This window comes from Nerophis ophidion, linkage group LG04, assembly GCF_033978795.1.
Source record: "Nerophis ophidion isolate RoL-2023_Sa linkage group LG04, RoL_Noph_v1.0, whole genome shotgun sequence".
In the NCBI taxonomy this organism is placed as follows: Eukaryota; Metazoa; Chordata; class Actinopteri; order Syngnathiformes; family Syngnathidae; genus Nerophis; species Nerophis ophidion.
The window spans coordinates 83,658,317-83,671,892 of NC_084614.1; the positions used below are offsets into that span (position 1 = coordinate 83,658,317).

General features: G+C 42.7%; 1 protein-coding gene across 1 annotated transcript in view; it reads right to left on the reverse strand.

The window, feature by feature from the left end:
- The window catches only part of ddx52 (DEAD (Asp-Glu-Ala-Asp) box polypeptide 52), a 47,221-nt gene extending 39,773 nt beyond the window's left edge, over positions 1 to 7,448 (reverse strand). Inside the window, exons 1-4 of the mRNA XM_061899383.1 lie at positions 7,295 to 7,448; positions 5,199 to 5,439; positions 5,008 to 5,135; positions 4,754 to 4,939 (exon numbers count right to left, since the gene is read on the reverse strand). Coding sequence (XP_061755367.1) covers positions 4,754 to 4,939; positions 5,008 to 5,135; positions 5,199 to 5,439; positions 7,295 to 7,408 — 669 coding nt within the window. The 5' untranslated portion in view covers positions 7,409 to 7,448. The remainder of the gene's footprint in view (positions 1 to 4,753; positions 4,940 to 5,007; positions 5,136 to 5,198; positions 5,440 to 7,294) is intronic.
- Between the last annotated feature and the right edge of the window lie 6,128 nt (positions 7,449 to 13,576).

The following is a 13,576-nucleotide window of genomic DNA, read 5'->3' on the forward strand; positions in this document are numbered from 1 at the left end:
GCCTTCCGCCCGATTGTAGCTGAGATAGGCGCCAGCGCCCCCCGCGACCCCAAAAGGGAATAAGCGGTAGAAAATGGATGGATGGATGGATGGAATTTCAAACAGGGAATCACCGTGTGTTTGTGTGGCTAAAGGCTAAAGCTTCCCAACTCCATCTTTCTACTTTGACTTCTCCAATAATAATTGAACAAATTGCAAAGGATTCAGCAACAAAAATCTCCAAAATACTGTGTAATTATGCCGTTAAAGGAGACAACTTTTAGCTGTGTTTGTGCGCGGCGTTCATGTTTGCAAACAGCGTGTGACGTGAAGCGTACACGTCATCGTTACGCGACGTTTTCAAGAAAAAAAGTCCCGGGAAATTTAAAATGGCTATTTAGTAAACTAAAGCGGCCGTATTGGCATGTGTTGCAATGTTAATATTTCATCATCGATCTATTCTTACGTTCCACGTAGTGGTGGTTTGTTGTTTGTGTTTCTTCTTCTTTCGTTTGAACAGGTCACACTCAGCCACGACCTCTGCTGCCAATCAACCGGTTTCTGTTCCTCATTTCACCTGCTGATCAACCAGCCAATCCCGGTCCACCATTCATCCTCCTGTGCTGCTTTAAATCACCTGCTCACCTCTGGCCAGGGGAATTCTTTTTCTGACAGGGGGGGGGTTGCCCACATCTGAGGTCCTCTCCAAGGTTTCTCATAGTCAGCATTGTCACTGGCGTCCCACTGGATGTGAATTCTCCCTGCCCACTGGGTGTGAGTTTTCCTTGCCCTTTTGTGGGTTCTTCCGAGGATGTTGTAGTCGTAATGATTTGTGCAGTCCTTTGAGACATTTGTGATTTGGGGCTATATAAATAAACATTGATTGATCGATTGATTGACATGCTGTCTGGAGTTCTGAGAGACCCTACTTTGTCTTTGGCGACACTCTTTTTCTCTTCAGTTTTTTTTGGACCTTTCAACCTTTGTGAGTATCTGCAGCCTAGTCTTGGGAAAGGTTAGACAGAGGCCTCTATACATTACACAAGTAGGATAAATGTTTGTGTATAGAGACACCAGGCTTAGTGGTGACTGTCACCCTTGTATGTTTTGGACCCCCTCTTTGGTTAGAGTAGTTAGGTAGTTTTTTGGTTTATGCTAATTAAATAGCTTTAGTTAGTCAGCTAAAGCTATTTAATTAGCATAAACCAAAAAAAAAAAAAACTACCTGGGTTTCCCTGCTTAGGCTGTTGCCCCCGCGACCCGACCTCGGATAAGCGGAAGATGATGGATGGATGGATGGATAGTTAGTCAGCTAACCTTTCTTTTCTAGAGGTGTATTTTGGTATGTTTTGTTCATTTCTTTGACAGCACCAGTAGTCCCAAGCTAGGCTAGCATTGAGTCCTTGTTGTACCCGCCCCACCACCTGCTCACTTTTCAATACACGAGTTTTTGTTTTCAATTCTTGGCTTCAGTGTCTTTAATTTACAACTCATTTGATTTATACACTTTTACGTTGCGTTCCCTTATGATCCCTAGACTTCGAGCCATCTGGAACGTAACATATGTAAACTATCAGACTGCGTGGTGGCTAGTAGTGGCTTTCAGTAGGACTTTAAATCCTACTGAATAGCTCTTAATCTTCTTCCCTTTATGCGATTTCAAAATGATGACAGGTGAAGTGTCACTTGTGACGTGACGAGTTTGACCCGGCAGTAATTCTAGTCAGGCGCATACTTTCTCTCTGGCACTCACCGAGGGTGGACGCTCCCCTTTCCTGTCCTGTTTGCTTCTTTGTTTTGTCTCGTCTTAACTTTCTTCTTGCCTCTTTTTGCACTGCTCTCCAAATCTAAACATTGGAATTATTTAACTGGCCTCAACAAAATTGACAAGATCTTGGGTTCGGGGGGGAACCTGTTGTCGTGACGAAGCGGTTGTTGCTGGACACAGGACGGACTCTTGGGAGAAGAAGGAGGGCCAAGTGCCTGGCGACACTTTTCTGTCGAGGACGTGAAGATATCTGACAACAGGACATCTGCTGATTGGAGTAAGCGTTGCTCTGGTTTGTCGACAAATTGGAAGTTGCTGGCCAGTTTTGAAAGTAGCCCAAAGCTGCCACAAATGATTGGAGGATGCGGGAAGAACCGTGGATTACATCGGACTGTCTACCCCGCAGTTTTTGAGGACCAGTCGTAGACAATTTTAGAGTGAAAAGCAAATTTTCACTCGCATACAAATCATTTTAACTTGGATTTTTTAAATAATAAATGGGTTGTACTTGTATAGCGCTTTTCTACCTTCAAGGTACTCAAAGCGCTTTGACACTACTTCCACATTTACCCATTCACACACACATTCACACACTGATGGAGGGAGCTGCCATGCAAGGCACCAACCAGCACCCATCAGGAGCAAGGGTGAAGTGTCTTGCTCAGGACACAACGGACGTGACGAGGTTGGTTCTAGGTGGGATTTGAACCAGTGTCCCTCGGGTTGCGCACGGCCACTCTCCCACTGCGCCACGCCGTCCCCTAATAATTTTTTCCCCTGGCTTCGAGACTCTCCCGCAGATCACTGCAGGAAGACACAACAAACTCGCTTTTTTTGTCTCTCATGGACACACAACTGTTGTTGTGAACTTTGGACTAGCGACGGCGGAACAGAGACACACTACAGCAGGGGTGGGCATTACGTCGATCTCGGAGGGTGTGTCAGTCGATCCCAAGCCAGGCATTAAAAAATAGACATAAAAATGAGCAATCATCAATCATACCAAGACTTCACTTTCGTCAGTTGTTTGACATTCTCGGCACCCGAGGATCTTGTGAGATGACGCTGGCTGCTGCCAGCTCATATTTAAGAAAAAAATCACTAACAGGGCGGACGCAGAGAAACACATTTTATTTCTAGAGACTCCGTACCTACTGTCAAAACTCTAAAGACCGACTGCACAGTTCCTGTCTTCAGCATAAAATACCTGTTTCATCCTGCCTGTGCTAACAAAATAAGAGTCTCAGAAAGCTAGCAAGCTACGGAGTTTGATGCCAATGTATTTCTCCCCCGCCCTCAGCGACCGCTTTCTCACTTGCTTGCCCACCCGCACACTCACTGACGTCACTCACCTGCTGCCAGACATTAAAGGGCCACACACATATGCTACTCTCATAACAAAGTGTTTAAAAACGAGTATGCAAGTTGGACAAATGAGATGCCAAATCCAACCACTTTCATGTGGTATTGGACAGAAAGGAGGACTTTTTTGTCCTCCATTTGAAAATGCGGACGTTATCAGCACCACTGTCTAATTCCCATCAATGCAAGTCATCAGAATCAGGTAATACACCAACTTATATCCTTGTCTTCATGAGATAAAGGAATCTATGTGTGTTAAACATGCTTGTATTATCATTAAACACCATTAACTTGTTAACAAAAATGTCTCTTTCATAAATAAATATAAATTATAAATAGGAATGAGGTAGATCTCCTCGACTTGGTCAATTGAAAAGTAGCTCACCTGCAGACAAAGTGTGAGCGCCCCTGCACTACAGGCTTATACGCACACATACACCCTCCTGTCCCCCAATCCAACACCCTCGATGCAATCCCGTAGGGGTGATGAATAGATGGTCAGCGCCTGAGAGCTGCGACCTACCACCATGACCTTTACATACCTTCCCTCTGTTGCTAAATATCTGGAGATGTATGTTGTAATATGTATATGTGCTTTGCTTACGTATAAAATACTACACGGTCTAGCTCCATCCTATCTTGCCGATTGTATTGTACCATATGTCCCGGCAAGAAATCTGCGTTCAAAGGACTCCGGCTTATTAGTGATCCCCAAAGCCCAAAAAAAGTCTGCGGGCTGTAGAGCTTTTTCATTTCGGGCTCCAGTACTCTGGAATGCCCTCCCGGTAACAGTTCGAGATGCTACCTCAGTAGAAGAATTTAAGTCTCACCTTAAAACTCATTTGTATACTCTAGCCTTTAAATAGACTCCCTTTTTAGACCAGTTGATCTGCCGTTGCTTTTCTTTTTCTCCTATGTCCCACTCTCCTTTGTGGAGGGAGTCCGGTCCGATCCGGTGGCCATGTACTGCTCGCCTGTGTATCGGCTGGGGACATCTCTGCGCTGCTGATCAGCCTCCGCTTGGGATGGTTTCCTGCTGGCTCCGCTGTGAACGGGACTCTCGCTGCTGTGTTGGATCCGCTTTGGACTGGACTCTCGCGACTGTGTTGGATCCATTATGGATTGATCTTTCACAGTATCATGTTCTCATAGTCATCAGTATCATCAGTATCACAGTATCACGTTCTTATAGTCATTATTGTCACCGATGTCCCACTGGGTGTGAGTTTTCCTTGCCCGAGGATGTCGTAGTGGTTTGTGCAGCCCTTTGAGACACTAGTGATTTAGGGCTATATAAGTAAACATTGATTGATTGATTGATTGATTTGCTATGGAGGTTTTTCCTCACTCCAAACGGGACCCCCTTAGGAGCCCAGTCTGGATTGTATTTTTTTACTCATCCTTCCCCAACGTTTACCTTTTTCCCATCTTTTACGGGGCGCCTTATGGCGACACATCAGCGTTCTTGTTCTGTAACCCTGGACACTGTTTGTTTGTCTAATCTTGGACAGGTTTGTGCTGAAAACAAAGTTTCGTTGTACTTGTTGCCATGACAATAAAGACTTACCTACCTTTATTATATACCCGGTGGCAATTCAAGGAAATACGGTACACAACATTGTGTGTGTGTGTGTGTGTACTCACATGCATCATGACCGGGATGGTCTGCATCTGAATAGGCGTGGGTGACGTCAAGCCGGCATTCCGGATGTTCTCGAGGATCCTCGGGTTCAGTCGGTACTCGGACTGGATCTCCTCGAACGTGCACACGGGTTCCGGCATGTCGCTGCCGTGCACGTTGATGCGGTGCCGAGCGCGGACGCGGTTCACCTAAACCCGGCGACACAAGACTGGCGTGAGGACACGGCGTATCCCAGCGCGGACGAAAGAAGCGGGACCTTCTCCTGATGAAGCTGCTTCAGCCTCTTTAGCGCTGACTTCTCCTTGCCGTCGCCCGGAAGGTTCTGGATCTTTCCGTCCAGCGAGGACGTCCAGGTGATGCCCGCGTCGTTCAGCGCATTAGCACCTGCAGACGTTACTTTTTAAATGGCGTCATGTCACCTGGAATCACTTTGCAGATTGTTGTTACCTTCTGGCGCCACCTGCTGGTTAGTCTCGGTCGTTATTCCCTCGTCATCACATCGTTTTCTCTTGGCACCCACATTAATTTCACTCTCCTCTTCTTCTTCATCATCATCATCTGTATCATCTTCCCTCTCCTCCAATCGATCCTTCGCTTTCTTCACAGCTTGACTCGTCACACCTGTGCCGAAGTAATCGATCGCAGAGAGCCGATCCGACGACGTGTCTCCCTCGTGCGTCCGTGCAACCTTTACATTCAACACACGTACACGTTTGAGACATATAAATGTGTTAGTTAATAAAAAATATAACAAACCCCGTTTCCATATGAGTTAGGAAATTGTGTTAGATGTAAATATAAACAGAATACAATGATTTGCAAATCCTTTTCAACCCAAATTCAGTTGAATATGCTACAAAGACAACATATTTGATGTTCAAACTCATAAACTTTGTTTTTTTGGGCAAATAATAATTAACTTAGAAATTCATGGCTGCAACACGTGCCAAAGTAGTTGGGAAAGGGCATGTTCACCACTGTGTTACATCACCTTTTCTTTTAACAACACTCAATAAACGTTTGGGAACTGAGGAAAGTAATTGTTGAAGCTTTGGAAGTGGAATTCTTTCCCATTCCTGTTTTATGTAGACCTTCAGTCCTTCAACAGTCCGGGGTCTCCGCTGTCCTATTTTACGCTTCACACATTTTCCATGGGAGACAGGTCTGGACTGCAGGCGGGCCAGGAAAGTACCTGCACTCTTTTTTTACGAAGCCACGCTGTTGTAACACGTGCTGAATGTGGCTTGGCATTGTCTTGCTGAAACAAGACGGGACTTAGAAGGCAGCATATGTTGTTCCAAAACCTGTATGTACCTTTCAGCATTAATGGTGCCTTCACAGATGTGTAAGTTACCCATGCCTTGGGCACTAATGCACCCCCATACCATCACACATGCTGGCTTTTACACTTTGCGTCGATAACAGTCTGGATGGTTTGCTTCCCCTTTGGTCCGGATGACACGATGTCGAATATTTCCGAAAACAATTTGAAATGTGGACTCGTCAGACCACAGAACACTTTTCCACTTTGCATCAGTCCATTTTAGATGATCACGGGCCCAGAGAAGCTGGCGGCGTTTCTGGATGTTGTTGATAAATGGCTGTGCTTTGCATAGTAGAGCTTTAACTTGCACTTACAGATGTAGCGACGAACTGTATTTAGTGACAGTGGTTTCCTGAAGTGTTCCTGAGCCCATGTGGTGATATCCTTTACAGATTGATGTTGGTTTTTGATACAGTGCCGTCTGAGGGATCGAAGGTCACGGTCATTCAATGTTGGTTTCCGGCCATGCCGCTTACGTGGAGTGATTTCTCCAGATTCTCTGAACCTTTTGATGATATTATGGAGCGTAGATGTTGAAATCCCTAAATTTCTTGCAATGTCACTTTGAGAAAGGTTGTTCTTAAACTGTTTGACTATTTGCTCACGCAGTTGTGGACAAAGGGGTGTACCACGCCCCATCCTTTCTTGTGAAAGACTGAGCATTTTTTGGGAAGCTGTTTTTATACCCAATCATGGCACCCACCTGTTCCCAATTAGCCTGCACACCTGTGGGATGTTCCAAATAAGTGTTTGATGAGCATTCCTCAACTTTATCAGTATTTATTGCCACCTTTCCCAGCTTCTTTGTCACGTGGTGCTGGCATTATTATGCCTTTGATTGTATGTAAATGTTGAATATTATATATAAAGGTTTGGAAAATCAAAAAAATATTATAATTAAAAAAAAATACTGGGTTCAAAATGATCACCTAAATCTTGGAAAATGACTGAAAGTGTAAAAGCCCTTAAATTGATATCTTTGTTGAAAAAAATTAAAGTGATTTAATTAGAAAAACAAAAATGACATTCAATATACGTACACATATGAGACATTTCATGTTGTTGTTTTATATAAATATCCCATTATAACACCGCCAAACATGGACGCATGATGACGATAACCACGCTGTTCCACCGACATTAGCTAACCATGCTCCCGCCGTTGTAAAAACTACATAGTTCAGTCAATTAAGTCCCAAAATACCAATATTAAATGTACCTTAAAGCGAGCAGCATCCTGACCGAACCTTTTTAGGTCAAATTTGGCTCCGGCTCCGAGTTTCCGAAACAACTCGAAGGCGTCCATCTTGGAAGAGGCGGAAGTGACGGACATCGATCAACATCCGGGTCATACATCCACATCCGGTTCATCGAGCGTACAACTTTACGACTTCGACATTATTTTTTTTTTTATCCAAATGGGAAAATACCCAACATTACACAACGCAGTATGAAAATATTGACACAATTAACCTAATTTATTGGAGAAATAAATATAATAATATGTCAGTCACGTGGTGTCCCCGCCAGGTAAGGGGGAAGGGCCAAGTGGGACGAAAGCCGCCGAACTTCGCCTTGGTCGACTATCGAGTGCGGGGATCCATCCATCCATTTCCTACCGCTTATTCCCTTTTGGGGTCGCTGGCGCCTATCTCAGCTACAATCGGGCGAAAGGCGGGTTACACCCTGGACAAGTCGCCACCTCATCGCAGGAGTGCGGGGATCATACTTGCCAACCTTGAGACATCCGTTTTCGGGAGGTGAGGGGCGTGGTCGGGGGTGGGGCAGAGGCGGAGGCGTGGTTAAGAGGGTTCTATATTTACAGCCAATATTTTTATATTGACTGTAATTAATATATATATATATATATATATATATATATATATATATATATATATATATATATATATATATATATATCCATCCATCCATTTCCTACCGCTTATTCCCTTTTGGGGTCGCGGGGGGCGCTGGCGCCTATCTCAGCTACAATCAATATATATTTAATATATATATATACTGTACATATATATATAATTCATATGTATATATATATATATATATATATGTATATATATATATACATATGAAATACTTAACTTTCAGTGAATTCTAGCTACGCCTTCCGCCCGATTGTAGCTGAGATAGGCGCCAGCGCCCCCCCGCGACCCCGAAAGGGAATAAGCGGTAGAAAATGGATGGATGGATGGAAATATAAATAAAATAGTTGAATTTCAGCCGGCACCTATCAAATACACAGTAATAAAAACACATTTGTTCTACTAACTGTACTGTGTTTGCTGGTTACTAAAAAAACAACAACAACACTTACCTTTCACTATTTGAGTAACGTCACTTCCGAGTTTCCAGAAGATGGCGCCACTGATATGACCAACTTCGACGTTGGTTTTTCGACGTCCCAGTCAGCTTTTTTCATTCCTGCCTTCCTTTCCCGCCTCGTGGCTCCTCTCCCCCGCCACCTGCGGGCTGTGTGTCGGGCCCCACCTGGATTAGCTGCGCCCTTGGACGTGTTGGCTCCTGCCGGGTTCGGTCTTGTGAACGCAAGAGCTTTGACAAACAAAACGTTTATCATGAAGTTAAAGTAAAGTTACTAGATGTGGCGAAATTATTCTCTGCATTTGACCCATCACCTTTGATCACCCCCTGGGAGGTGAGGGGAGCAGTGAGCAGCAGCGGTGCCACGCCCGGGAATCATTTATGGTGATTTAACCCCCAATTCCAACCCTTAATGCTGAGTGCCAAGCAGGGAGGTAATGGGTCCCATTTTTATAGTCTTTGGTATGACTCGGCCGGGATTTGAACTCACAACCTACCCATCTCAGGGCGGACACTCTAACCCAGGGGGTCACCAACGCGGTGACCGCGGGCACCAGGTCGCCCGTAAGGACCAGATGAGTCGCCCGCTGGCCTGGTCTAAAAATAGCTCAAATAGCAGCACTTACCAGTGAGCTGCCTCTATTTTTTAAATTGTATTTATTTACTAGCAAGCTGGTCTCGCTTTGCTCCACATTTTCAATTCTAAGAGAGACAAAAGTCAAATAGAATTTGAAAATCCATAGAAAATATTTTAAAGACTTGTTCTTCTCTTGTTTAAATAAATTCATTTATTTTTTTTACTTTGCGTTTTATAACTTTCAGAAAGCCAATTTTAGAGACACATATACCTTTTTACCTTTTAAATTCCTTCCTCTTCTTTCCTGATTAATTTAAATCAATGTTCAAGTATTTTTATTATAGTAAAGAATAATAAATACATTTTAATTTAATTCTTCATTTTAGCTTCTGTTTTTTCGACAAAGAATATTTGTGAAATATTTCTTCAAATTTAGGATTAAAATTCCCAAAAATTATTCTGGCAAATCTACAAAATCTGTAGAATCAAATTTAAATCTTATTTCAAAGTCTTTTTAATTTCTTTTAAAATTTTTGTTCTGGAAAATCTAGAAGAAATAATGATTTGTCTTTGTTAGAAATATAGCCTGGTCCAATTTGTTATATATTCTAAAAAAAGTGCAGATTGGATTTTAACCTATTCAAAACATGTCTGTAAAATTTAAAATTATTCTTAATCAGGAAAAATTATTTTTAAAATTTTTTCAAAAAGATTCGAATTCGCTAGCTTTTCTCTGCATTTTTTTTCGGTTGAATTTCGAATTTTAAAGAGTTGAAATTGAAGATGAACTATGTTTAATTTTAATTTAATTTTTCAATTGTTTTCTCCTCTTTTAAACCGTTCAGTTAAGTGTTTTTTCATAATTCATTCTCTAGAAAAAACCTTCCATAAAATGAAAAAAAATGTACGACGGAATGACAGACAGAAATACCCATTTTTATATATATATATATATAGATTTATTTATTAAAGGTAAATTGAGCAAATTGGCTATTTCTGGCAATTTATTTAAGTGTGTATCAAACTGGTAGCCCTTGGCATTAATCAGTACCCAAGAAGTAGCTCTTGCTTTCAAAAAGCTTGGTGACCCCTGCTCTAACCACTAAGCCACTGAGTGGGTGCGGGATTTCTTCACTTCCCGCGGGCGTCGGACTTGACTTCCTCTGTGTGACGGAAACATGGCTGAGAGCCGGTGACTCCGCCCCTCTTAATGAACTTCTTCCTCCAGGAGTGTTCCTACTTTAATTCTCCGCGGTCGTCCGGTCGAAAAGGAGGACTAGCAGTCGTTTTTAAAAATGACTTCAGATGCCGCCAGACCCGTCTGCAATCCTCCTTTTCACGCTTCGAACTGTGCATGCTTGAGCTGGAGGGGGCGTGGCCTCCAGCTCCAGCTGAATTTCGGGAGAAAATTTCTTCCGGGAGGTTTGGCAGTGATGCCGGTGACCTTTGGGGTCGTCACAGCGGCTGATCCAATATGGGCACCACCTGAACACGCTTTTGCCTCTACATTTCAACCAGATGAGCCACAAATCCAAACTCGGTGTCTATTTCATGTTTTTTGACAATTAAAAATATGATGGAAAAATCATCTTTATGATTGGGTGTGTCTGGATGCCTAATTAGCATATTTCCAAGATGGCGGTTATGTAAAAATTAGGTGTACCTTAACTATTTTTAAGCATCAGAAACATACTGGAATAATTACATTTATGATCATTCATTTTTTAGAGCACTTTAATTTCCATATGTCATGTAGTTGTGATCATGTTTTGTTTTGTTGTGTTGGATTACTTCAAGACTCCATTAGTTCCTGTTTTTTTCACTCCATTGTTATGTTTCCATGCCTACCAATCAGTTCATCTGTCCTCACGACTCACACACCGGATTCATTTGAACTCATGCACCACAGCTGTATTTAAGCCTGTAGTTGCCAGGCAGTCAGTCTGGCGACATCATCCTCTACACACCCTTGCTCCGTGCTGATGCTACCAATCAGTTCATCTGTCCTCACGACTCACGCACCGGATTCATTTGAACTCACGCACCACAGCAGTATTTAAGCCTGTAGTTGCCAGGCAGTCAGCCTGGCGACATCAATCAATCAATCAATCAATCAATGTTTATTTATATAGCCCCAAATCACAAATGTCTCAAAGGACTGCACAAATCATTACGACTACAACATCCTCGGAAGAACCCACAAAAGGGCAAGGAAAACTCACACCCAGTGGGCAGGGAGAATTCACATTCAGTGGGACGCCAGTGACAATGCTGACTATGAGAAACCTTGGAGAGGACCTCAGATGTGGGCAACCCCCCCCCCTCTAGGGGGTTGATGATCCATGCTCTTTTATTGTTCCCTGTAAGTTTTGTGATTCATGCCATAGTTTGCAAGTTTTGTTTTATGTCCATAGTTTATGTTGTAGTAATAGTTTTGTTTCATAGCCAAGTTTTTGTACCTCCTCTGTGAGCGCCTTTCGTTTGTTCCTTTTTTGAATTAAGATTAAAATATGTCGTTACCTTCACCACACCAAAGTCCAGGCCTTGACACCACATTGACAACATAGCCATGTTGCAGCAGGTTTTACTAATAACAAAGCCCAAGTTACGTCCAATGTCTTCAGAATAGCAAAACGCCACTTGTAAATATGCAAATTAGGGGTCTAGACACACTCCCCCCAAAAAAGTGAGCATTCCAACATATTTCTAATGGTCAAAACATGAAATAGACACCAAGTTTACTTTTGAAGCTCATCTGTTTCAAATGTTAGCGACACAAGCTATTATAAGTGGCGGCCATATTTGACAACCTCAAAGGTCAACGGCACGGGCGCCCTAGCGAAATCGTTTAAGTATGCCCTGAGCTACAACTGTTCCAAATTTGGCGCTTTTAGACAAAAGTGAACGAAAATATCCCTAAGGGCCTCCACTTAATAGCTGATTTTTCTCCTACTAACATGTCATTTAACTTTGAGTTCCTGCCGTCTGCTTTTGATGTTGTTCAGTGCCAGCTGACAGAGAAATCTAATGAAATCAAACAATAGATGTCTGCTCATTTTTTGCAACTTAACGCCAAGAAAACGGAAATGCTGATTATCGGTCCTGCTAGACACCGACCTCTATTAAATAATACAACTCTAACATTTGACAACCAAATAATTAAACAAGGCGACACGGTAAAGAATCTGGGTATTATCTTCCACCCAACTCTCTCCTTTGAGGCACACATTAAAAGCGTTACTAAAACAGCCTTCTTTCATCTCCGTAATATCGCTAAAATTCGCTCCATTTTGTCCACTAAAGACGCCGAGATCATTATCCATGAGTTTGTTACGTCTCGCCTCGATTACTGTAACGTATTATTTTCGGGTCTCCCCATGTCTAGCATTAAAAGATTACAGTTGGTACAAAATGCGGCTGCTAGACTTTTGACAAGAACAAGAAAGTTTGATCACATTACGCCTGTACTGTATATACCTTTATATACATATATACATACATATATACCTATACTGTATATACCTTTATATACATATATACATACATATATACTGTATATACCTTTATATACATATATACATACATATATACCTATACTGTATATACCTTTATATAGATATATACATACATATATATACCTATACTGTATACACCTTTATATACATATATACATACATATATACCTATACTGTATATACATATATACATACATATATACCTATACTGTATATACCTTTATATACATATATACATACATATATACCTATACTGTATATACCTTTATATACATATATACATACATATATACCTGTACTGGCTCACCTGCACTGGCTTCCTGTGCACTTAAGATGTGACTTTAAGGTTTTACTACTTAAGTATAAAATACTACACGGTCTAGCTCCAGCCTATCTTGCCGATTGTATTGTACCATATGTCCCGGCAAGAAATCTGCGTTCAAAGGACTCCGGCTTATTAGTGATTCCTAGAGCCCAAAAAAAGTCTGCGGGCTATAGAGCGTTTTCCGTTGGGGCTCCAGTACTCTGGAATGCCCTCCCGGTAACAGTTCGAGATGCCACCTCAGTAGAAGCATTTAAGTCTCATCTTAAAACTCATTTGTATACTCTAGCCTTTAAATAGACCTCCTTTTTAGACCAGTTGATCTGCCGCTTCTTTTCTTTTCCCCCTCTGTCCCCCCCCTCCCTGGGTCCGGTCCGATGACCATGGATGAAGTACTGGCTGTCCAGAGTCGGGACCCAGGATGGACCGCTCGCCTGTGTATCGGTTGGGGACATCTCTACGCTGCTGATCCGACTCCGCTTGGGATGGTTTCCTGTGGACGGGACTCTCGCTGCTGTCTTGGATCCGCTTTGAACTGAACTCTGGCGGCTGTGTTGGAGCCACTATGGATTGAACTTTCACAGTATCATGTTAGACCCGCTCGACATCCATTGCTTTCGGTCCCCTAGAGGGGGGGGGGGGTTGCCCACATCTGAGGTCCTCTCCAAGGTTTCTCATAGTCAGCATTGTCACTGGCGTCCCACTGGATGTGAGTTTTCCTTGCCCTTTTGTGGGTTCTTCCGAGGATGT